The following is a 27,123-nucleotide window of genomic DNA, read 5'->3' as shown; positions in this document are numbered from 1 at the left end:
GTTGAAGTCGGAAGTCGTAATGGTATCCTCCAAGTAAAGGAATGATAGATTTAAGGTTGATTGGTTGGAACGGCATCATATCAATCCTTAGGAAAGTCATGATGAGCCTCTTGTGCCATTATAAGGTACCCCTAGTGGACCTTTCCTTGGTAGGGTAAATGTGATTGGATTATGAATTTGATATGGAACCCCTTTATATGAACCTTTAGTGTAAATTACTTGATTAGAACAAAGGCTAGCCCCGTGTGAGTATGGTAAAGGAAGTAGTTCTAGTTAAAGAATGAGACTAGAATAAAAAGCATGCCTCTTCATAGTCCTTAACCATCTGCCTACGTGGTATGTGTCTAAGTTCTACCATTGGCAAGTAGAACACCCTTATTGGAGTAGGTTCTAACTTCGGATTCCATGTCTTGCTATCATGGTCTATGTCTCTTATTCCATATTTTCATCATATGGGATATTTACTAGCATTAGAGAAGTTCTATGAAGTTTAAGTGGTGGTATGGGACGCTATCTAGACATTGCACAATAAGCTTTGATAGTGTTAGTTGGAGTTCTTAGGTCTTGAATGCTTTGAAGGTGTTGGTTGGAGTTCCTAAGTCTTGTTCAAGACCATTACATGAATGTCCTTTATGTGATGAATAAGTCTTAAATGAACTAATGCATGTAATTACATAAGTAAGAAAGTATGTAAAATGAATAAGTTCTTATCTAGAGTAGTTAAGGGTTGTCTAGTTAAGGTATGAAGGGAGTATAGGAATGGTCACTTCGTACCTTACCTAGATAAGACTTAAGGATGACTCTAGTTAGGGAAGATGTTTGATTTTGTAGACATAGTCTAAACTTAGGTAGTCTTAAGGATTATTTAGGTAGTCTTGAAGAGTTCAATCATGGACGTTATCTTCTTGATTTACTTAAGTGAGTCTTTTGATAGCCTTTGGAAAGAGAATGTCATATTATCTATATGTTGTTATGTTAAGTGAGAATAATTCTATCATAGGTAGTCCATAGGATCTCTTAAGTGTGTGTGTAAGGGATTCTATGGGTGGTCGCTCCATGACTCGCTCAAGTGAGACTTAGAATCTCCTTTGGTAGAGGGATTTTATGTTCATGTGTATGGTTGCTTGTAGGTGTGTATGTGTCTCATTATAAGTAGTTTTGAGGATCATTTACGCATGCCTAGGAAGAGTGTGTGGGTTGTCTCTCTTTGTGTTGCTTAAATGAGTCTATCAATGAAGCAATTCACTGTACAGTAAGTTTAAGTTACTGTAATGTTTCCTCAAAAATGTGAATAATTGCTTAAATGTTATTTTAAGTGTTTCTAAGTTGATAAATGTAATTCTTATGATTATATTATGATATTTAAACGAAAATATGCATATTTCGATTTAAAGTCTATTTTCATGATTTTTATGCATTATGTCATACGTAGTACATGTGGTTGTACTAATCCATGCTTTTATCTATCTCTATTGTTGTGGGTAGGTGAGGAGCATTTGGGAAGCAAGACTTGGACAGTAGCATCGTTCAAGAGAGGTTGAAGTATGTCCTCATTTGAATCGAGGGCATAGATTGTCTGTTATTTCCTTTGAAGTATTGTAATAGACTAAGTAGTTCAATATTTTGAAGTATGGGTCGTGTCCCAAAAGTATTCTCGTGTCCTATTACCCCCCTGAACTTATTTTATTGATAATTTTCTATCCTTTCTCGGCCTACGTGGAACTATCATGTGGGCCCAATTTTGATTGACTTTTTTTCAAGTTAGTGTCATGTAGGCTGAAAAGAGGTAGAAAATTACTTAATAAGTAATTTCAGGGGGGTAATAGGACCTTTGTATAGTATAAATGTGTTTCTGGGATTTCAAGCATAGGTTGAGGGGGTACTTGTGAATTTTCCCAAAAAGAAACAAAAAACTGGAGTTATAAGAATTGAGTAGTCGCAGCAGCAAATCATTGTGTTGTGAAATTTTCCCCTGGTACGGTGTGGCTTTATTATCTTGGGGAGTTAGTGAGGTGTTGGAGGGGAAGTAGAATGCATCCTTGACACTTGTGTTACTTCTTGAATGCCTTCATCCTGGTACACAGCAACTTGCATAGGTAATTGGTGATACTCCACAATCTCTCTTAAGAAGTGATTCTCACGAGCGTACACAGAATACTCATGTGCAAGACGACCCTTCTCTGCTAATAGTGTCTCAAGTTGAAGTTGTATCTGCAATTTCAGGTTCATGAAAACACACGCATTTAATTATACTAATTGTACACAAGTAGGTGGAGGATTACCATGTCATCATCTGTAGGATTGTCTCGCTTTGAACAAGACTCCCGAAGGATTTTTTTTTCTTCTTCAAGCTGACAACATCTATGTTTTGCAAAAGGAACATATTCTTTAACACTTTTTAGCTCTCGTAGAAGAAGCTTCCCTTTAGCAGCAGTTGCCATCGCAACCTGAATACAGACCAATCATGCACTTTAATTCATCACTATAGTGGTGAAGCAAAGTTGAGCAATTTTATGGCCTTTGCTCATAAATTTGCAACATACATCACGAGATTCCTTTAGTTGATCTTCACAATTGGTTTATGTCACGCCCCGAGCTACCCCGAGACAACCTAGGACCACAAGTAATTCCAAGTTAACCCTACTGGCATTATCATGAGCATGCTAAAGATAATAAACTGATGCGGAAGCTAAATCATAACTTATAACGAAAAGATGGGGAATACCCATATGCTAATATTGATATATATGAAAAACAGATGAGTTTAATACAAAGATATATTAACTCACTACTAAGCTAAAACTAACTATGTCTAAAAATAGCGTCTAAACTGGACTAGAAATACTGGGACAAGCCCCAGCTAAATCTAGCAAAAACTGAAACTAAATGACTAAAGACTGAAATGAAACTCATGGTTGTTCTCCTCGGAGAATGAGGACTCACCACTGAATCTGCTGAACTGGAGATCAGGAAATCAATCTATGAGTGATCTGGATGCTGAGAACCTGAACCTACATCACAAGAAGATGTAGCGCACGTATGCGTCAGTACTTGAAAGGTACTTATCATGTAGGATAAAAATAAGCTTAAATAAAACATAACTGAACAAGCACAAAAGTAAGTATAATAATTTGAACATGATATACTGAATTTTTGAGCTAACTGAATGCAATGACAAATTTATAACATACTGAAACTGAATTCTGAATATTTTCACTGCTTTTATCTTCTGTGAATCCACTCAGATAACTTCGCTAGATACAATGTGACCAAGAAAAGAAACGGATTGCAACAAAAACTCACATTTGCTAAACTTAGCGAATAACGGCGATCTTTGAGAGTGTGCAGAAAAACTCTCAAATGACTTGCATGTTCTTCCTCACTCCTAGAGTAAATGAGGATATCATCAACGAAGACGATAATCTACAAGTCTAAGTACTGTTTGAACATTCTGTTCATCAAATCCATGAAAGTTGCAGGAGCATTGGTTAGTCCAAACGACATAACTACCAATTCATAATGACCATACCAAGATTTGAAGGTTGTTTTCGGAATGTCACTATCTTTGACTCTGAGCTGATGATAACCCGATCTGAGGTCTATCTTTGAGAAATGACTAGCACCCTGAAGTTGGTCAAACAAGTCATAAATCCTGGGGATGGAATACTTATTCTTGATTGTGACCTTGTTCAACTGTCTATAGTCAATGCACATTATGAGAGAACCATCTTTCTTCTTTACAAACAATACTGGTGCGCCCCATGGTGAAATGCTTGGTCTGATGAAACCCTTATCTAGAAGGTCTTTCAACTGCTCTTTAAATTCCTTAAGCTCTGATGCAGACATTGTATGAGGAGGAATAGAAAAAGGTTGGGTGTCTGGAAGGACATCAATTCCAAAGTCGATTTCCCTTTCAGGAGGGACTCTGGGAAGATCTTCTGGAAATACTTCTGGAAATTCACAAACTACTGGAACTGACTCAAGAGTTGGGGTTTCAAGTCTAGAATCCTTAACCCGAACTATATTATAGAGATAACCCTTTGATATCATCTTACTAGCCTTAAGGTAAGAAATAAATTGACACATAGGCGCTAAGCTAGTGCCTTTCCATTATAAGATTGGTTCGTCTGGAAACATAAAACGAACAATCCTAGTTCTACAATCGACTGAGGCATAACATGAGTGTAACCAAACCATTCCTAGAATTACATCAAAGTCTACCATTTCTAACTCTACTAGATCTGCTGAGGTGACTTTCTGAGAGACTGTGATAGGGCAATTTCTGTATACCCGTCTAGTTATGACTGGGTCACCGACTGGAGTAGAGATTGAGAAAGTTTCTGAGAGAGTTTATGTACTGACATTGAATTGGAATTTTATGTAATGAGTTACAAAAGAAAGAGTAGCCCCTGGAACTAACAATGCATAAACATCAAGGTCAAAGACAAGTAACGTACCAGTGAAGACATTAGGAGGACCTTCCTGATCCTGGTGAGCTTAAAGAGCATACAACCTGTTCTGGCGCTGACCAACACCGGTACCAGATGAGTTACCTTGCTAAGTTGGGCGACTTGATAGTGCTGCTGAAGTTGTAGATTGAGCTATAACATTGCCACCTTCTGGACCTTGTCTAGAAGGAAAATCTCTCAGCCTTTTGACTGGACTGACCGCACCCAAAACATCCCTCTTTTCCTGCAAGACACTCGCCTGGATGGTTCTTACCACACTTAGGGCAAGTGGGGTAAGTCTTGGTGCTTGAACACTTCCCTGAGATTTAGAGCCTGGTGCTCTACCCTTTTGGTCATACCTCTTCTTGAAGGATGGAACACTAGCTGATGAAGGGGCTGGAGCCGAAAACTTCTGCTGACCCTCCGAGCAATTTCTACCACCTGATTTCTGCTGAGAATAGTCATAGTTCCCAGTCCTAGCCTTCTTATATTCCTTAGCCTGTTCCTAAGCTTATAACCCTCAACCTACTGAGCATGATTCATAAGCCTAGAGATGTTTATATCTCCAAGTAACATCCCATTTCTACACTCAATTTTCACCAAACCTGACACTCCATACAAAAACTTATTCATTTGAGCATTGGAGTCAGCAACCATGTGAGGAGCATACCTAGAGAGTTGGTTAAACTTGAATCCATACTCTTGGACTGTCATGTTACTCTGCGTTAAGTTCATGAATTTATGGGCTTTTGATTCTCTCAACTCTATTGGGAAAAACCTATCGTGAAAAGTCTCACAAAAGCAATCCCAAGTGATAGGAGCTGCATCTGCACCCCTATTCTCGTTTAACTGGTATGATTCTAACTCAACCCGATCATTCCCAGTGACTTGTATTACCTTAAAGATCTTCTTGATCTCTTCCAAAAAATCTTAAGGTCCTCATTAGCTTGCGATCATATGAACTCAGGAGGATTCATCCTAACAAATTCACGGACCCTTGCTGCCACTGATCCTCCATTTTCATTAACACGAGAATGAACCCGATTGTTCTAGTTAGTCATACTCTGATGCAACATCTGTATGGCATTTTTGAATTCAGCATTAGAGACTTCCTGATCTGGGACTAAAGGCGTTGCGTTTGCATTCCTGGCGTTTGCATTCCTAGCATTAGCTCTACGAGAAGGCGTGATCTTAAGCGCTCAACGTCGAGTTATAATGGAATTAGATCATACCTTACGCACGATAAGAGTAACAAGAAAGTGAAGTTTTCCTAAAACACTTCATATCCCCTCTCTCATTCGATGTGGTGCACTTCACACCCATTAAAAGGACTCTACATAGTGCGGCTTTTTCAGACATCGTAGGACTCTTGAACCTAGTGCTCTGATACCAAGTTTTGTCACGCCCCGAGCTACCCCGAGACGCGGATATGGAACCTAGGACCACAAGTGAATACAGACCAATCATGCACTTTAATTCATCACTATTGTGGTGAAGCAAAGTTGAGGAATTTTATGGCCTTTGTTCATAAATTTGCAACATACGTCACAAGATGCCTTTAGTTGATCTTCACGATTGGTTTGTGTCACGCCCTGAGCTACACCGAGACGCGGACACGGACCTAGGACCACAAGTAATCCCAAGATATCCCTGAAGGCATGATCATGAGCATACTAAAGTTAATAAACTGATGTGCAAGCTAAATCATAACTTATAATGAATATATGGGGAATACCCATATGCTAAAACTGATATATATGAAAAACCGATGAGTTTAATACAAAGAAATATTAACTCACTACTAAGCTAAAACTAACTATGTCTGAAAATAGCCTCTAAACTGGACTAGAAATATTGGGACAAGCTCCAGCTAATTGTAGCAAAAACAAAAACTAAATGACTAAAGACTGAAATGAAACTCATGATTGTTGTTGGAGAATGAGGACTCACCAATGAATCTGTTGAATTGGAGATCGGGAAATCGATCTATGTGTGATCTGGATGCTGAGAACCTGAACCTACATCAGGAGAAGATGTAGCGCACGTATGCGTCAGTAAGTGAAAGGTACTGAGCATGTAGGATAGAAATAAGCTGAAATAAAACACAACTGAACAAGCACAAAAGAAAGTATTATAATCTGAACATGATATACCGAATTTCTGAGCTAACTGAATGCAATGAACAACTTATAACATCCTGAAACTAAATACTGAGTATACTGATAAATGGTCAATGCAGAGAGTCTGACTGATCTGTGAGAGCTACTAATAATTGATTATAAAAGCACATAAGCTAAATGTGGAGTCCGATGTATACGCCCCATCAAGAGGACCCAATATACCCTGCCAAAGGTATAAAAGCATGCTGGCGTGATCACTAAACTGATTTCCCACATAGGGGACTTACAACCTACTTGGCTAGTAGTTCTAGGACTATTTGGGTATGGTGAACCGTAGTCTAACTCGGTATTATGCTACTCCCAATGAATTCTATAAATTTACTGATTGTGTCTGAGTTTCTTTAAATACTGGATAGCTCGAAACTGAACATGCAAACTAAGAATGCAACAACTAATCTGGTATTTATGCATTTATAACTGAGACATGTACATTTAAAGTGTCAGAAATATCTGACCTAGCATGTGTAATTTAAAAACTAAAGATATACATAGCTAGGGTTCTGAAATTCATGCGATAATCAGAGTAATAACATGATAATCTGATTTGGAACATAAAACTAATAAATTCATAATGTTTTATTGAGGTTCTAGACACCCTAGATCTAATCATGATGTGGAATCAACAATCTGACTGAAAAACTAGGGATCCAATGGGTGAAAGGAACCCACTAGTGAAATCCCACATACTCGGTGATCAAAACCTCGGAAAAATACTTACGTTTCGGGGCTGGAATTGCTGGAGCTTGTTGTGTTATTGAACTAAGGTTCTTGAGCTTTTTCTCCTTTCTTGAATCTAATTTTTCTAAGTTTTGATTTGATTATTAGACTTAGATATGTTTTAATTGTGTTTCTAAGCTTAAACTGACTATCATATGATAATTTAGGGTCAAAATGACGTAACTTAGGGTTCAAATAGAGTGGTAAAGGTCCAAAAGACCCCTGGAAAGGTTGTTCTCGGACCAAACGACAGCCAGGACTGACTGTCCGTCATCTGCCCGACGCCCCATTGTTGGGTCCGTCGTTAGGGCCTGTTTGACAAGCCTTTTCAAAAACGGGCATAACTTTTTACTCAGAGATCTGATTTGAGCAAGGTCGGTGGCAATTCAATTATCTATATGTAGGTAGGTCATGGGACACCAAATTGATTTTGTGCTAAGAGTTATGACCATTTGAAGTTTACCAACTGCATTTCCCCTTAACTATCTGCAAATTTTCCACCTACGGACCGTGCTGGTCATCCATAGCTATTGTCAGAGAATGGGTGAAAGGAGTATTGATCGACAGTCACGGACTGCGGACTGTTGTCTGACCTACAGACAGTAAGTCCGTCCGTCGTCCTAGACTTAACCACTTTTTCTGGGCTGAAATTTTTTAGAGTTTCTAATCCCATTGACGGTTGTGCAGGACGGACCGTGGGTCTGGCTACGGTCCGTCGATGCCACCGTTGGTTGCATGCACCTGCAGATTTTTTTTCTGTAAAGCTGGTATTTGGCCTCTTTTGGCTACGGAGTGTTATAGTTTGTATTGAGGATTTATTCCTTTTGCTATTTATAGTAGAGACATGATTTTGCTCGTTATAGTTGGTACCTTTTTCTCGTGATGTGCAGTTTGCGTGTCTCTTCAATAATGTCAGCAGTCTTACTCTAAAAAATTGTACGTCTCTCTTGATGATATTGAAGGAAAAATAATGTGACTAGTTTAAGAAATCATATATACACTAGCATTAAGTTTTTGTGAAAATCTATTACATGACATTCTTAGGCACAGTAGAGCAGAAAGAGATGTGGAGATATAAGTATATACAAATACAGTTGAGACAATTAATGGAGATGGAAATAATACAAGTTAATATATGAGGAAATAATTAAGTTAATCTAGTGCATTATACCATACCTCCAATGCATTTCCAATGGTATCACCAAAGTGGTTCAAAGAAGATGTGAGTGCATGGAGGCGTTTGCGCGGTATAGAGTTATCCATTATTGTGGAGACGACGTTATGGTTGTGATAAAACTAGATATTTTTGAAAGATGTGTTAGATCATGAAAATTTAACGGATGATGAAAAGTTGATGCATGATGATGATCAGACCTGGTTTTGATTTGTGGGAGACTTAAATTGCTGATCATCTTCTTCAAAAATTGCTTCGGCTTTACTTGCAAGAACTCGCCAAAAACCACCTGTTGAGAGTGAGTCCTAATTTATTATTGTGTACAAACAAAAATTCTTAAAGTTTGAGTAGGTGATAAAGCCTAAAGGGGATCGATCTGACCGGTTGAGGAAAATAGGAGGAGAGAGAAGAAGAGTCGTGATGAGCAACAGACGCTCTATTAGCCTAAGCGGGAATAGTTGATGACCAAAAAAAATTTCCTTCATCATCATTCTCATTCTCATCCTTATCGGAAGGTGGACGTAAAATGCTCAAAGTTGACGACTTGATCATCCCTTTTATCCTTTTATACACCATCTTCACTTGGATTATTAGACCCCACAAACGTAAAAACATAAATTCCACACCCCACACACATTCTGCATCTCCAACAAAATCCTCCTTTTATGTTACACTCACAGACACATCCCATATTTATGGAGTACTATTCTCTACTTAACAAATTTGACTTTTACTTTTTGAATATAAATCTGCAAACACCAATTATTATTATTTTTTTGTTTAAATACAAGTCTTGTTGAAGGTGTTGACACCTAAGTTTGACCCTCCATAATAGAAATTAATTCACAAGCTTGTTAATTATCAAACAATTTAAAATAATTAGTTTTATAAAATTCAAATACTTTCCAAAATCAAATCCTAGTTGATTTTTATAATTTATAATTAACAATTATATTTTTATATAGTTCTACAAATATAATTGGTATAGTTTATAAATATTTGAAAAGCATCTCAAAAATATTTTAATTTTAGTAAGTATTCTATTAAATAAGTTTAGTTTAAATTATGGTTATATTTTTTAATTACTAGTTTACATGTAAATTAATTATTTTATTTTTAAAAAATTAAGAAGCTTGATTAATTAAGATTAATTTGTCATATTTAAGGTTTAGCCGAATTTGTTAATTTAACTCAATTTGGCTATTTCTCAAATTTAACTCATCTTTGACTTCCAACTTAACTCAATTTTGGACCAAAATCCAATTCGTTCAGTCATTACATCCAGTGAAGCCTACTTCTTCTTCCAATCTGCCCAGCCCATTAACAATAACAAAGAGACCCACTTTGATACAGTTAGCAACCCGTTGTACAACAATACCAATACATACACGTACAACCCACCCCTGTACGTTTCTTCTTCTTCTTCAACGGGACTAACCCAGAACCTCAAATCGACCCACAATTGCGACCCAAACCCACTCCGGTGTCATTTTCTCCCCCTCGCCCTTATCCACTCCATACGATAGATACCCGTAATCCATTTGTCTCGATCTTACACCTCTTTCGCCCTTCACTCTCAATCCAGCGGCTCAAACCGTTCTTCCGTTGACGAATGGGACATGAATGGTACAATTCCACCTTCTCAACCTTATCCTCCAAAAGGAATTCAAATTTCAAATTCGAAAGAGAATACCATTTTGCCCCCTTTTTCGAATCTCCCTCTCAAAAATATCCATCTCTTTTATTGTTTTGGGGGGATTGTAATTTTTAGGAGATTATTTTAGACACGAATTTACTATCTAGAATAGAAGAGAATTTTCAAAAATAAATAGGCTAAGAGATCAAAAATCTCCAAAAATAGCTATAGGCAAAAATACATTAAGAGCTCACAAGTTTAGTATCATTAAGAGCTCACAGCCTTAGTGATTTTCTCACTCGAATTCGTCGGAGCTTGTCGGAATCTGGTGAAATTCCATCTGTGGTGAAGTCACTATTCTTCATCTCGTCGGCTCAGTTTGCTGCCCCGAGAGAGGTATACTTCCTTGTTTCGTTCTTGAATCGTATTTATTCTGTAGTTTCTAGTCCATTATCTAGCGGATGATTTGGCTCAATGCCTTGTGACTGATCTTAGCTCTTAATTGATGTACCTTCTTTACTTATGTTTGTTTGGATTCAAAATGATTTGAATGTGTATGTATGGATGTCGAAGGACTGATGTTCGATCGTTTCTCTACTAGTTGTTGTTTGTATTTCTCCTCTACCTTAACTTGTCTTTAAAATTATGTTTATATCTTGGGTTTGATTTCAGTTCGATGCTTATCCATTTAGACAGTAGCATTTACTTTGTTTGTTTTTTCAGTTCATTTCCGATGACTTATTTATGAGCAGCTGCTTAAGATTTGAGTCTATTCCAAGTCCTTTTTAATTTTTCTTTAGCTTAGTACTTGATTTACTTTGTTATATTTACCGTCTTAATTTCTCCAATCTAGATATGTGATTTTAATGATAGCAAAATATAAGGCAAATTGATTTCTTCATTTTAAGTTAAGTGTATTGAGTATGGTTTATTCCCTTTTTGCAAAATCTACTCTTGTCTTGTCTTCGGTGGCATTTATACTTCATAAAAAAAAATTTAAAAGACTCATGTAGAATTCATCTTGGAGTGTTTTACTATTTTGTTGCTCGATTTAGTAGGCGTTGGTTTGATTTGGTTGGGTTAAGTAAAAATCATGCTAAGCTTTCCTATTTTTTTCTGTATGAACTTGGACCGAGTCTTCACGGACTCCTCATCCCTCGCATATCATTAATTTGCATTTCCAGTCGTCCCTTACTTTATTGGATTTCGGATGTTTGAAAGAATTGAAAGAGGAGCTGCACAATTGATTTTGAAGGCTCAAAATAGGCTGAAATACGACCTTTATACACTGATATACGATCCTGCGTAAAAAATATGTGATAAAAATGGCAACATAGGTTACAGAGGCCAAAATAGATTGTATGCATTTGATATTACCTCCAATATACATGGAATAGGGATGAAATACTTCCCGTATACAGTGGTATACATGAAATATATACACAGAAATCAAACATAAAAGACGCCCAACAATGCAGCCCCTTACCTAGACTTTAGGACAAGTTCGGGCCAGAAGCCCATCAGATAGGAATTTGGGCAAAAGTCCTAAATTAAATATTTATCTATTTATTTGTTGATTGACTAACATCTTACATATTATTCTCGGTTTGATTTAATTATCTCCCAAAGATAGTCATTTCTCGTTTTAAATTTAAAACCAAATATTTATATTTAATAATTAAATTTATTTTCATTATTAGTCTTGACAACATTCGAATTATTTTCCTCACAAAATCCCCCTTTAGTTTATGTGGAATCATACTATGTCACAAAATCACCATGCACTAACACCTATCCTCTTCAATTTCTCACCGACGTGCTAATATTTCCGGTATTGCAACTAGTGTCCTCACTTCAAAACAAAATCCTCATTTTTCACACAATGATTTCTGTTTAAGTATAAGTATTACTTTTCAACACTCACTCTCAGAACAAATTCACACTCATTCATACATATTGTCATAAGATTGCCCTTATTTTCACTACTTTAAGTTCGCTATACAGCGATAGGACTTTCTTAGATTGTAACATAGGCTCAGGGTCAGGTAGTGTATATTTAGGTATACTTTAGTGACTTTTTGCCCTCCTTGACATATCGTCTAAACGTACCACTTTATCATTTTATTTCGCCCAGTTTCTCATATTCTTTCACCTTGCTATTTTCCCTTCTTTCTTCATTTGTGTAAGTGACTCACTTCTTTTATTGCTTGTATTTCTTGTATTTTTTAAATTTTTTTTTATTATTATTTTTTTTTACTTTTCTTTCAACTGATTCTTGAGTCACATTACTTTTGTTCTTTGTCTCTCTTTGTTCTCTCAACCCCACTTTCCAGAGTATTACTCATAATAGCCACCCTCAACTCATTGCTTTGCCATAAGTCAAAGTACACAATACCCAAAGTTGGGTCAGGGCCATAAAAAGGGTTGTTTACTGCATTAGCCACCCTCAACTTATGCTTTTTGCATAAGTTGAGGTGCACATGTCCAAGGAGGGACCAGGGCCAATATATTATTCTCAGAAAAGATCAGTTGGGTGAAAAAGAAAGGTCTAGTTTAAGATCAAATCATTTGGATCAAAGAAGGATTAATTTCATTTGGTTTTCTTTTATTTAGGCTAAAAATGGGCTATATTGAACAAGGGCTTATGATCTTTCCTAATTGTCTATTACAACTTACTTTTAGAAAGACTAACCAAGCATGTTCTAGCTAAGTACAAATAGTGGACTATTCAAATCTTCCTCACACTCACTTGACATCTAATTACTCTACCAGATTATCAGACACCTAGTTCGCATTTTAGACTTAAGGTCATGCAGTGGTGTACCTCTATGTCATGCTTAAAGCCACACATATATAAATTACTATGCCTAGTCATGCATCATTTTCATTTTATCAGGATATCATTTTAGCCATCATGCTTCAGAATTAAACAATGTAGACAACATATAGACATGGCGGTTCAACAGGAAAAAAAATCAGTCTCTTGGGAAAAAAGAACACAGGCAAAAAAACCCCAAAAGAGGATAGTGAATTGGGCTACTCAGACTTCACCCTAGCACTCACTTTCCATTTACCCCAGCCCCAACAAAAAGACATACAATTGTCCCCAATGCATAAAAAAATTGGAATACTAGAGTGGTAGGTGAAGCAAACCTGGGGCGCAAAGCGCCGACGATCAGCAAGCTGGTGGGTCCGGTTCCTCGGAACCCACTACCTCTGTAATCTGGACACCCTCAGTAGTGTCCTCAGCATCAACAACACTATCAGCAGTGCCTCCCGCTATCTCTACATTTCTGGAGCTAGACGCCCCAGCAGCTAACTCTACTGCTCTCATCTGACGCGCCTCCTCATCAGCAAGCGAGGATCTCCTCGCAGCCTCCATCTCATGGCGCTCCTTCTTCCGTTCTCGAGATTCCTCCTTCTCTCGAACCCTACGCCTCTTGGCATGCTCTCGAGGGGGAGGTGGTGGGATCTCCGAAGTGGCAAATAGGGCCGCCATCACTGTGTGTTCAGCAGGCTCTACAGAAAGGGCCTCAGACTCAGGCACCCTAGCCTCTAAGATCATATCGATGTCTGCGCGAAGACTGTCGACCGCAGCCTGAAGGGTCGACACATCCACCTGAGGGGCTGGCCGGGCTAGCACCCGCAACTCAAAAGCGTCCAAGAGCTGATGAACGTCAGCGATCTTCCGCTCTGTGTGCTGGACCATTCTACGCTCCAAGCGCTCTTCCACCTCAGCAATAGACCTCTGCATCCAAGGCTGGATGTGATGCAGAAGTGTAGCCATCTCTGCCTCTAATTTCTGGACCCTAGCAAGCGGGACCAGAGTGGGGAAACGGACTGAGCGAGAGGAGCTCGGGGCAGTGCTGCTACCCTGGATAGAGTCGACCGAGGTAGAGTCAGTGGAAGCTGCCTGCGTAGCCGTGAGGGCCTGTGCTACCGTATCATCCATATTGTCACCAAGTGGAGGCAACTCTGGACGGGGCCCTCTGCGTGGAGCCAACTCATTGGCCTCATCCCTGATGAGGCCGATATCAACAGTGCCCAGCGGGGTCTTGAGCTGATCAACGTGCCATATAGGCACACCTGCGAACCTACATAGAGAAAATATCATTCACGGAAAAGGGTATGTAGTTGTGACCTTAAAAGCCCTCTCGTGCATGACCGCCTGTAAAAGCCAAGCAAAATCCACCTCAAACCCGGCTATCATCGCCGCCATCAGTACTGCATGATCCCATGTGACTATATTATCAGCGGCTATGGGGGAAAGGCAGTGGCGGACAATCAACCACAAAAACTTCGCCGTGAAGTTCAGGTTAGCCTTTTTGATAGCTCCCTTCGGCTCGGTCCCCAGTCAGCACCCTCTCCATCAATGGACAAGTGCAGGGCCATCCACCTCTTGGTGGTCTCTCTCAGCGATGGCTCACGCAGGAATTGGCCCTCTTTTACAATTTTCCACCGGTAGTCAAACTCGGCGGTGAGAGGGGTCCGATTTGAATCAACATTCTCTCCGTATAGATACCGGCGGATGGCAGGCAGGGAGATATCAACCTGTTCCACGTACTCGGACATGCTCCAGTGGGGCCTATTTGGTGGGGGCAGCCCGCCTATCAATCTGTGATCTGAGAGTAGCCACGTAAGTGGCGTAGAACTCTCTGACCAACCTTTCAGTATAACGTCCCAACGAACGCGCTGTCCACTCCTGTCGATGTCTGGTGAAGATATTTTGGATCTCTAGAATAGTCGGGAGACTTCCCATAAGGACCCGCCGCTCCAATGTAAGTGTCCATGTCATGACTCCTTTGCCATTCAGGAACTTTGCGTCGGAATAAACATTATACTGCTCGTCGACACACCATCGCTTGGGCTGGTCGGCAACCGGGGTGAGAGCACGAGTCGGTGAGCCGGGTGTGGATTCAGAACTGTCAGCCTCATCAGACGAGGCAGACTGTGCAGCGGTGGCGGGTGCAGGGACCTCAGTAGATCCGAAGGCTTCCTCCGACTAGGAAACTCCTAAGGAGCCAGACGCTCCTTCTTCATTGGTAGCTGACCCAGAAGGTGTGCCAGTCAGTGTGCGCTCCTCATCAGACTAGGAGGCAGTGACTACGCCGGATGCCACCTTTTTTGGTGTGGCTTTGGTAGCACGTGCAGCTCGGGATGGGGTGGAAGTGTCTGGGGGCACGTACTCGGGGTCACGCTCATCATCAGAGCCAATGACCAGGCGGGCAGACGGGGCGACAGACTTCGATCGCCCGCGTGCGTAGAATCGATCTTGTTTTGGTGCCATAACAGATAGTACCTGTAAAGAATCAATATTAGTACTAGAAGGAGCAAACAAGACAAGCAAAACCACACAAAATAAATAAAAGAGTTAAGATGTAATGAAATTTCTATAGTAACAGTGAAACTCCACGGACCAGGTGACGGCTCGTCGTGAGTACGACGGACCGTCATGGGGTCCGTCATGTCTTAATTAAACTATGTTTATGTGGAGATCCCTGAAGAAAATCTCTGACAAGTATGACGGTATATGCAGGACGGACCATCACAGGTATGACGGTCCGTCGTAGGTGTTCATCAGAGGACACTTGAAATAAAAAATAAAAATAAAAAATGTGGAGACCCTTAGAAGAGGGGTCTCTGACAAGTATGATGGTATATGCAGGACGGACCGTCGAGGGTATGACGGTCCATCGTAGTTGTCCGTAAGAGGACACTTGGAAAAAGTATGGAGACCCTTAGGAGAGGGGTCTCTGACCGTCATAACGGTTACGCAGGACGGACCGTCGAGGGTATGACGGTCCGTCGTAGATGTCTGTTGGAGGACACTTAGAAAAGGTGAGAGACCCTTAGGAATAGGGTCTTTGAAAACCAGAACGGTTGTGTAGGCCGGAACGTCGTGGCAACGACAGTCCTTCGCATGTGTCCATTTGAGGACACTTAGAAAAAGTGAGAGACCCTTAGGAATAGGGTCTCTAACAACTAGAACGGTTGTGCAGGACGGATCGTCGTGGGAACGACGGTCCGTCGCATGTGTCTGTTGTAGGACACTTAGAAAAATTTAGAGATCATTAGGAATAGGGTCTCTGACACCCAGAACGGTTGTGCAGGACGGACCGTCGTGGGAACGACGGTCCGTCACATGTGACCGTTGGTGGACACTTGGAGAGAATTGGACGGTGGGGTGTTAGGGATATTGGGACGGACCCAATGACGGTCCGCCTTGGTTACGACGGTCCGTCATCGGGGTCTCGTTCTGTCATTCAGTGATAGAACTGGTGATGCCCCATTCAACCCCTATGACCCAAATGGAATTGTTAGTGTTTTAACCTACAATTGTCTAACCCAAATACCTAGTAAACTAGCAATGCTAAAGCACCTATTTCTAGAGTTTTAACACGGCAATTTTGAGGATTCTCAACCTAGGTCAGACAGAATTTGTATTAAAGAATGAACCCATTAATAAGAACTAGGCTAGTACTAATTGATAAACAAAAATGCAAAGTAAATGGGTAGAAATCAGAGACACATACCTGAGAATATGAGAAAAACAAGCGAGGAAGGTACTTGGTGATCAAGTAGGGAACCAAAGCGGCAGACTCCGACTAGTAGATAGTGAATTTTAGGAATTGGGGAATTTGGAAGAATGATGGGTTGAAAGAGAGGGGGTTATGAACTTGGAAGTTTAAAAGGGAAGGAAATTGTAAGAAGAGGGAAGGAGTGGGGTGAAATGAAGGGAGTGGGGGTTTTATCTTAAGAATTATTAAAACCTCCAGCCGGGTAGGGTCGGGTACGCTTCATTAATTACACGACGAGTCCCCGACGACGGTCCGTCGCATCTGAGACGGTCTGTCATTGGTTCCGTCGCGTGTGCCCTAGTTTTGAGAATAACAGATAGACGTACCCGGCACGACGGATTCATGCGACGGTCCGTCACGGTCGTGACGGGTCGTCGATGTATCCGTCAGTGACTGTTGCAGAGTGATTTTCTACAGAATTTCCTAGTGATGTGCCTGCAAATTTTAAACCCATTAGTAGAAAATGCTACCATTACTAAAAAGAAAAAACTATAAGTATTGGGTTCCATCCCAACAAGCGCCTGATTTAACGTCGCGGCACGACTGAGGACACTTGATTACTCAGCCTTCATCAAGATGGTATGCCACTATCACTTTATTCACCGATGCAGTATGCCCAAAATAGAGTTTTATTCGTTCTCCATTCACCTTAAACCGCACTCCCTCCTTGGTTTTTAACTCAACTGCTCCATGAGGGAATACTTGGGTAATCAAGTAAGGGCCCGTCCATACGTACTTGAGCTTTCCCGGAAGCCAATGCAACCTTGAACTGTCTAAAAGCACCGAATCCCCAACCATAAACTCTCATTTTTCACTTTTTAAGTCATTATCCTTCTTCATCTTTTCTTTGTAGGATATAGCAAATACCGATTGGAGCTCACCACTCTGCCTCATGGACTTACAAATGTTGAAGGTCGCTTCTTCATTGTTCAACCAAAATTTCATCTGCCCCTTTTCCATATCAACTAAGGCTCTACCCATAGCAAGGAATGGCCTCCCAAGAATAATAGGCACTTCAAAATTGACTTCACAATCAAGAATAACAAAATCTGCCAAAAATATGAACGACTCCACTTTTATTAGCACATCGTGGACTATCCCTATAGGCTTTTTCACTGTTCGATCAGCCATCAGTAGCCGCATTGCAGTGGGCTTTGGGTCACCCAAACCCAACTTCTTGTAAATCGAGAGGGGCATGAGATTTATTCTTGCCCCCAGATCACATAATGCTTTCGCAAAATGTAATGACCCACTGTACAAGGAATAGTGAACGCACCCGGATCTTCTTTCTTTTGTACGAGAGATCTTGTAGCAATAGCACTACAATGCTGCATTTTATCATCATCCTCCAAAGTGACCTATCTTTTCTTTGTAACCAGATCTTTCATAAACTTGGCATAACCGGGCATTTGTTCTAGAGCTTCTACCAAAGGGACATTGATAGAAAGTTGCTTCAACAAATTATAAAACGCCAATATTTACCATCCTCGGTCTATTTCACTAACCTCTAAGGAAAGGGGTGGTGGTCTAGGCATGGGAATTACTTTTATAGGGACTGCTGCATCTTTTCTAGTGCTATCTTCTGCTTCACCACTTCCCTCTACCACCTTATCATTATCCTTTGTCACCTTTTCCTCATTAGACGGCATAGGTGGGTCAATGGTTTGCTCACCACCCTGAGTAGTGATTGCCATACAGTGTGCATCATTTTTTGGATTTTGGACGGTGTTGCTAGGAAGAGTGCCCGGTTGCCGTGTGTTCACAGTCGCAAATAATTGGTCCATTTGCAACTCGATCTGCTTAATCGATATTGCATGTGTATCGACTTTTTGCCCAATACCCGCTAAATCACTCCTTAACTCTTTCATGTGCTCATCACTAGCATCGAACCTCCTCATCATTTTGTGCAACATATCCTCAACTCGCGCCATACTATGTCCATCATCCCTAGGAGTAACTTCACAATTTTGAGGAGGTGCATAGGGCCCAATCCTATAATTTCTGTTACCGTAGTTACCCATGTTGAAGTTGTTATTGCGGTTGTAGTTTCCATCTCGGACATAATGACCCTCAAGGTTATAGTTACCATAGATCCGACCTTTGTTCCCTTGACCTTGGCGCCAATTATCGTGGTTTGAGCCTTGGGCACTCGGTAATAAACCCCCCGTCTGCTAATTTACTGCATAGGAATCCTCCGCATAATAGCATTCATCATTAGGTGGTGGTAGTTTAGAAAAGTAGTTAACTGCATTTATCTTTTCTACACCCCCAGTGATATGCGTTAATACCAACCCAAGCTCAGTTCTCATCTGTGCCATCTCTTCACGGATCTCATCTGTGGCTGGGTTGTGAGTGGATTGCATTGCGAAGGTGTTTCTCCCAGTATCTGACATCCTAGTACTCCAAGCTTTATTGTTCCGTGAGATTTTCTGTAACTTTTCAGCAATCTCAGCATAAGGACACTCCCCATAAGAACCACCCGCTATAGTATCCAACACTGCTTTATTAATATCATCCTATCCCCGATAGAAGTATTCCTTCAGTGACTCATCATCTATGCGGTGATTGGGTACGCTTCTCAAAAACGAGGTGAATCTATCCCAACAACTACTAACTGACTCTCCTGGTAGTGCCACAAAGTTGTTCACTCTGTCTTTGTTGTTTAGTTTCTTGGAGACCGGGTAGTAGCGTGCTAAGAAAACGTCCCTTGGTTGGTTCCAAGTGAAAACTGAGTTGTAAGGGAGCTCACTAAACCAAATAGCAGCCTCTCCCATCAGTGAGAGAGGAAACACTCTTAGCCCTATTACATCCAAGTCCAATTCAGGCCTCCCTAAACAGCTTTTCACACTGCCCTTACCTTAGCGATATGGGCATGTGGATCCTCAGAAGGTAGCCCTAAAAAAAAACCTCTGGCAGTGAGCATTTGCATCAGGCTACTAGTTACCACAAAGGTGTGGCTGGTGGTAAAGGGGGCAAGACAAGCGGCCCATCGGAGTCTGCTATATTGTCATAGCCTCTGTAGTATTCTTGGGGACGTGGAGCGGGATTGTGTCCCCTCTGTTGGTTTTCACCCGGAGCATCGGGTAACAACTGACCATGAACATCAACCGGAGTTGGGATGTTCTGGTTTGGATCATCATCATTAATTCCCACATTTCGATTCATGTTGCGTAGTGTACGCTCTAATTTGTGATCGTAGGGAAACAAGGGTTATCTTTCTGTCCGTGTATTTGGCATACAAGGAAGATGGTTCTGCAATAATCAAAAACAACAAAACAAAGTAAAATCAAGAAAATATCAACTAAACTATAATAATAAGTTTAAGTTCATCTAAAAGCTACTTTCGTCGGCAGCGGCGCCGAAATTTGATACGCTCAAACTTACTTCTCAAATAAGAAGTAAAGCAGTCGTGTCAAGTAAATAACCCATATAATGAGGTTGGGATCGTTCCCACGAGGAAAATAGTTTAGACTTAACTTCAATCTATTATTACTATTGTTCAGTCAATTATTTCCTTGGAAAGCAAAAATGATAAAAGGGGGGGGGGTTTCTATTTCTAAATAAATGAAAATAACTAGCGAAATTAAAAGAGACAACTAACAGCTTGAAATGTTGGAGTTTATTCAATTAATCAAAGTAACTAGGGTTTACGTGTTCCCCACATGTTCATAACTTGATAATTCTAATTATAACAATTATTTCCTAGTATCTTGCATGCAAAGTGATAAGTTATGTATTTCTAAATCCTTTGTCAGGCATCTAGAAAATTTCACTCCGCACCTTGGTCCGGCTACGTGTGTTGCTATACTATCCTTACCTTTACCTCATATTAAGCATCGTATTCGATATTTGACTAAGTTATTACCTTGTACCAATCAATACTAGCCTATTAGATAGTATACACTAAATCTATGTTGATAATTCTTTTCCTATTATCTACCTCCTTGGTNCTAACGTTGGCCATCCGTTAAAAAGACTTCTAAGCGAAAGAATTATCAATACATGCTAGACACTATTCTAGAATTGTTATTTTAGTTAGGTTTTACCTCATTATTCGCCTATGGGTCCCACAACCCTAGTTATGGAGTTTAGTTACCCATAGTCATAATCACACTATCAAATATGTAATATAAGAATTCATGCACCTACTTCAATGAGAAATAGTAAAATCTAAAAGTTCACTTGATTAATCAAGAAAAGTCACCAACAATCAATTACAAGAGTCTAAAACTATTTAAGAGTCTAACAAAGAGTCTAACAATAATCAAGAGTCTAACAAAGAGTCTAACAGAGAGTCTAAAAATAATCAAGAGTCTAACCCCAAAAACGAGGTTTTTCGAACTATTTATAAAAAATAAAAACCTAATTAAATAAGGACTCTATTTGCTGGAAATCTGTCAAAACGCGGCTGGGTCGACGGACCTCGCGACGGATCATCGTGGTCACGACGGACCGTCACAGCTTCCGTCGTCCCATACTTGTGCAATTTTTTCTGCTGATCTCTTTATTACCCTCGACGGCAAGTATGACGGATCGTCAAAGGCACAACAGTTCCGTTGAAGGTCTCCGTTCCAAAACGCTTGAACTCATGGAATTTGGGTACATGGATTACTTCTCTGATCTTCATGACGAACCAGCAGGACGGACCGTCATGGCTACGACGGTCCGTCATGCACTCCGTAACGATACACTTGGTCAGAATTCCCCATCTTCCTTCAGCAGCTGCACTACGATGCCACCTACGGACCGTCACGAGCACGACGAACCGTCACAAGCTCCGTAGGTGGTACTTTTCTGTATTTCTTGCTCAAAAACCTCCGCATTCATCTTTTAGACAGATTTCCTGCAAATAAAGAGAAACTTACATAAAAATTAGTACAAAAAGGCCTTTGGACACATTAAACTTGTGGAAAAAGTATTAAAAATACCGTGAAACCACGGTATATCAGTCGACAGACCTCGTGACGGACCGTCGTGGTCACGACGAGCCGTCAAGGCCTGCGTCATCCCATACTTCACAAATTCTTCTACTGCTCTCTTCATTACCCTCAACGGAAGGTATGACGGACCGTTCCAAGCATGATGGTCCGTCGAGGGTCTCCGTTCCATAACACTTAAACTTCTTGGAAATAGGGTACTGGGACTACTCTCTGATCATTGCGACAAACCAGCAGGACGGACCGTTGTGGCTATGACGATCCGTCATAAACTTTCGTAATCCCACACTGGGTCAGACTTCCCCATCTTCCTTCAGCAGCTTATCTACGATGCCACCTACGGACCGTCACAAGCTCGATAGACCGTCACAGACTCCGTAGGTGGTCTCTTCTGCATTTCTCGCTCAAAAACTTCCGCGTTCATCTTTGGACAGATTTCCTGCAAATAAAGAAAAATTTACATAAAAATCAATACAAAAAGGCTTTTGGACACTCACTAAACTTAAGTAAAAGGCATTAAAAATACCATGAATCCACGGTATATCAGTCATAGCTACCCATATGTGGTCAGCTCCACAAACGTAATATCAAAACCATAATGTCAATCAGTAAAAATTTCTCTGTCCAAATTTTAGGAAGGCTCATAAAGTACTTACACTATTAAAGAAATCACAAACTCAACTTTATGAAAGGTTGAAAGCAATGGGCATTCTCTATCCTATAGAAGGAAGACCAGCCATTCCTTTTGGAAATTTTTCCAGGGCTGACCAGAGATGTGCTTATCAATCAGGAGTTATTGGACACGACACAGAGAATTGTTCAACCTTGAAGCACAAGATACAAAACATGATCAACAACAATTTGATCAGTATTGAGAAAACCACCTCGTAGGATAATATATTGGATGCTTAAGAGTGAGTACAAGATGTTTATGAACTGGGTCATTGGAAGATATTCGTGATCAAAGATGGAGAAAAAGAATGCCCAACATTGGTAAAAATTTTGCATATAAAGTTTTTACCTTTCTTTTGGAAATGCATTTAACCTTTTTTTTCCCTCATTTTATCGCACAATTCTTGCAATGAACTACGTCTTACCTGAATTCTCAAGAAAGAGATACGTAGGCAGCCTATGTCGGTCTCGGTCACTCTTTTATCCCCTTTTAATGTTTCCTTTGTTTGAACTACGTTTGACCTGAATTCTCAAGAATGAGATACGTAGGCGGCCTATGTCAGCCTCGGTCGGTTTCTTTGTAAAATTCCTACTTTTGTTAATCTCTTTGTGGGAACTATGTTTGACCTGATTCCTACCTCAACAGGATACATAGGCGCCACACGGCTCGGTTATATTTCCCGTAAAATTTCCATTTCTCTTCATAATGGAAACTGGGACGGAATTTTTGAGAGTATCTCAAAAATTCGTTCAAAGATAGTCTTCTATAAAAAGTCAAAACAGAAGACCAAAATGCTACGGAGTTAGCTTTGGGTGGATCTCAAAAATTAAAATAATCAAGTTTGCAACTGGGACAGAACTTTTGAGATGACTTCAGAAATTCCACAAATGTCATTTGTTACTTATTGAGGCAAACTGGGACAAAATTATGAGGAGGGGCCTCAAATTCTTGAATGGGAAAGTTTAGAATTAACAAAGAAAGTTAGGAGAGTTAAACATATTTTAGACCGTGGCATAATTTTTGAGGAAGGTCCTAAAAAGTTCCATCAAGACTGTCTTACAAAGGACGAACGAGCGTGTAAGCCAACTACAAGAAGGAGCATGGAAACAATACCAACACAAATCAGTCTTTCAAACTAAGAATTTTTCTTTGAATGCAGGAATAACGAAATCACAAAAATGGCAATGTCAAAGCTGCCAAGCGTGGGAAAAGACATCATTTATGCCTCTTTTGGCCTCATCAACATAACTAGAAAACTTTCAGTCTCATTTTATCTTCATTTCATTACGTCGCCTTGAGTGATTTTTGAACGAGTTTTTTTATCTTGCAGGAATATTAAAGCCAACAATAATAGATTCTTTCAAAGTTGTAAGAAACAATGTGCTGGAGGATCCCAAGTTACGAGTCATGATCAAAGTTAAAACTAGGCTCATCATAGCCTAATCTCGATAAGCCAAATGACTTAATCTAGTTCTTCAACTTTAATTTTATTCTTTACTTCGTAGTCGATACTAACGTTTGGTATCGAGCTTTGTAGGTGATAGTATTGGTAAAGTCAGAATCATATGTGAAATCGACACCAAATCTTAAAATGATCAAAAGTAACACTATCTTAGAAGTGTTGCAAAGGAAGATTAACGACTCCAATCAGAAAGATATTGGTGACTGTAATATCTCCATAACAGTCAAAGTTATCAACTCATTATAAATTTTTTGATAACGATTTGAAATGTTTGCAACAACTTAAATTTTGTTGAGTTTGTCAAGGAAGATGAAAGTGTCTTCAATCTTGTGAATGAATTAAGTTATTCACCTCGATAATTCTGTCTTTTAAAGAGAGAATCATAGTCGCGACATGTATATATGTCAATTTAGGTTTTAGTATGTTTGTCGCATAGTAATTTAGGCATGCGTGTTTCTTGATAATGTTAGAGTCAAAATTCCAATTTGTTGAGTATCCACCCCATAAGTTGATTGAGCGTTTTGATGGCCAATCAAAGACTTTGGCATATAGTTTTGTTGCGCGATCCACCCCATAAGTGGTTCATATATCTTTTTTCCATTTCAGGTTCCTATTTTTGAATTATATTAAAATATTATCGAGCATCCTCCTCATTACAAATGGAATATTATCGAGCATCCACCTCGTTATAGTTGAAATATTATCGAGCATCCACCTTATTGCAGATGGAATAGATCGAGCATCCATCTCGTTATAGTTGGAATATTATCGAGCATCCACCTTGTTACAGTTGGAATATTATTGAGCATCCACCTCGTTATAGTTGGAATATTATCGAGCATCCACCACGTTACAGATGGAATATTATCGAGCATCCACCTTGTTACAATTGGAATATTATCGAGCATCCACCTCGTTCAATTGGAATATTATCGAGCATCCACCTCGTTTCAAATGGAATATTATCGAGCATCCACCTCTTTTATAGAGGAATATTATCGAGCATCCACCTCGTTACGGATGGAATATTTTCGAGCATCCACCTCTTTTATAGATGGAATATTATCGAGCATCCACCTCGTTACGGATGGAATATTATCGAGCATCCACCTCATTACAGTTAGAATATTATCGAGCATCCATCTCGTTACAGATGGAATATTAACGAGCATCCACCTTGTTACAGTTGGAATATTATTGAGCATCCACCTCGTTACAATTGGAATATTATCGAGTCATCCACCTTGTTATAGTTGGATAATTGTTGAGCTAGATAGATCGCTGCAAAGATCACCGAGTTTGCCATACAGAAAATAAGCAATGACATCTCTAAATCCTCAGCAAATCACGAATTGTAATGGACATACTGCGTCCGAAAGCGACATATATTGAACATACTTATGTGCATCTTTCACATCAAGAGTAACAAAAAAGCATCGTAAGATATACTACCACTTTTCAAGTTACATTTTCTACTAACAAGTTGTTTCAGTCTCTATCGAGAGAAACCAAGTGGATGAATTCTCAAATCAAACCACAGGTGTGGATGACATCAACAAGGATGCACCACAACATGGAACTTTTTCTTAGCAGCGAACTGGGACATAGTCCAAAGAAGAGTGTAAAACTCTTAGGACGCGAGCAAAGGAGCGACTTCCACCACAATCTAACCACACCCATGTCAGAAGGCATGTGGGTTTTTCTGTAGATTACTAGAAGCACCTTCCAATCAGATTGACAATGCACCAAAAGCTTTGAAGATTATGTTTGTGTGAGTTCTTACTTATGGATGTGAAGAGATCCACATTCACGGCTAAGAGGTTACAATTCTCGTTTTCATACTCGACTTAATTTATCACTTGTCCAGAACCGAAGGTTATCTAGCATAATAGAATTCCTTTTCAACCGATCGAGTCAAAATACAAACAGCCTGATTTCCTATGCCAAGGGATATGTAGGCGAGCTCAATCCAAGTAAAATAGGGGACAGCTGCTGACACCAAATTTTGACCCTCCACGATAGGAATTAATTCACGATCTTCTTAATTTTCAAACAATTTAGAATAATTAGTTTATAAAATTCAAATACTTTCCCAAAGTCATTTTAAGTAATCCTAGTCGAATTTTATAATTTATAATTAACAAATATATTATCATATAGTTTTATAGATATAATTGGTATATTTCATAAATATTTAAAAATCATCTCAAAAAGATTTTAATTTTCGTAAGTATTCTATTAAATTAGTTTAGTTTAAATTATGGTTATATTTTTTAATAGTTTACTATTAAATTAATTATTTTATTTTTGTTAAAATTAAGAAGCTCGTTAATTAATTAATATTAATTTGTCTGATTTAAGGTTTAGCCGAATTTGTTAATTTAACTCAATTTGGTTATTTCTCAAATTTAACTCATCTTTGACTTCCAACTTAACTCAATTTCGGGCCAAAATCCAATTCTTTCAGCCATTACATCCAGTGAAGCCCACTCTTTCTTCCAATCAGCCCAGTCCACTAACCATAACAAAGAGACCCACTTTGATACAACCAACAAACCATTGTACAACAATACCAATACATACACGTACAACCCACCCCTGTACGTTTCTTCTTCTTCTTCAACGGGACGAACCCAGAACCTCAAATTGACCCACAATTGCGACCCGAGCCCACTCCGATGTCGTTTTCTCCCCCTCGCCCTTATCCTCTCCGTACGAGATCTACCCGTCATCCATGTTTCTCGATCTCACACCTCTTTCGTCCATCACTCTGAATCCAGTGGCTCATATCGTTCTTCCGTTGAAGAATGAGACAAGAATGGTACAATACAACCTTCTCAACCTTATCCTCCAAAAGCAATTCAAAATTCAAATTTGAAAGGGAATCCTATTTTCCACCCTTTTTCCAAATTTCCCTCTTATAAATACCCATATCTTTTATTTTTATGGGGGGATTTTTTTTTTGAGGAGATGATTTTTTAGACAGGAATTTACTATCTAGAATAGAAGAGGATTTTCTAAAAGAAACAGACTAACAGTGTGTTTGGTATGAAGGAAAACATTTTCTGGAAAATATTTTCCAGTTTTTTCATATTTGGTTGGGACAAAAGTTTTAGAAAATATTTTCCAAATCAACTCATTTTCCTTAAAGTTAAGTAAAATCTTCCCTTCAAAAATTAAGGAAAACATTTTCCAAAATTCTCCTCCAATTTTAAATAATTTTTTATTGGGAAAAACAACATTTTCTAAAAAAAAAATCAATTATAAAATTTTATTTTTTACCCGATCCTGACCCCACCCCACCCACGATCGGACAGC

General features: G+C 39.5%; 1 protein-coding gene across 1 annotated transcript; it reads right to left on the bottom strand.

Annotated features, from left to right (window-relative positions):
* Window positions 1–2,004: 2,004 nt before the first annotated feature.
* On the bottom strand, window positions 2,005–8,608 carry LOC107030178. Its single transcript, XM_015231552.1, has 6 exons — window positions 8,522–8,608; window positions 4,808–4,953; window positions 4,458–4,524; window positions 3,192–3,254; window positions 2,283–2,447; window positions 2,005–2,211 (listed from the first exon to the last, which is right to left on the bottom strand). The coding sequence occupies exons 1-6, from the start codon at window positions 8,606–8,608 to the stop codon at window positions 2,005–2,007; spliced, it is 735 nt and encodes a 244-aa protein (XP_015087038.1).
* Window positions 8,609–27,123: the final 18,515 nt, after the last annotated feature.

Source organism: Solanum pennellii, chromosome 9 (assembly GCF_001406875.1).
Source record: "Solanum pennellii chromosome 9, SPENNV200".
Lineage (NCBI taxonomy): Eukaryota > Viridiplantae > Streptophyta > Magnoliopsida > Solanales > Solanaceae > Solanum > Solanum pennellii.
This window is presented reverse-complemented; position numbering and strand designations above follow the sequence as displayed.

Excerpts from the sequence above, each read along its gene's own strand:
- LOC107030178 (XM_015231552.1), bottom strand. The coding sequence starts at position 8,608 with ATGGATAACTCTATACCGCGCAAACGCCTCCATGCACTCACATCTTCT. Across the intron at positions 2,448-3,191 it reads ATATTCAGAATTCAGTTTCA|GTTGCGATGGCAACTGCTGC; the intron begins GTATGTTATAAA and ends GTCTGTATTCAG. Across the intron at positions 2,212-2,282 it reads ATCCTACAGATGATGACATG|ATACAACTTCAACTTGAGAC; the intron begins GTAATCCTCCAC and ends CTGAAATTGCAG.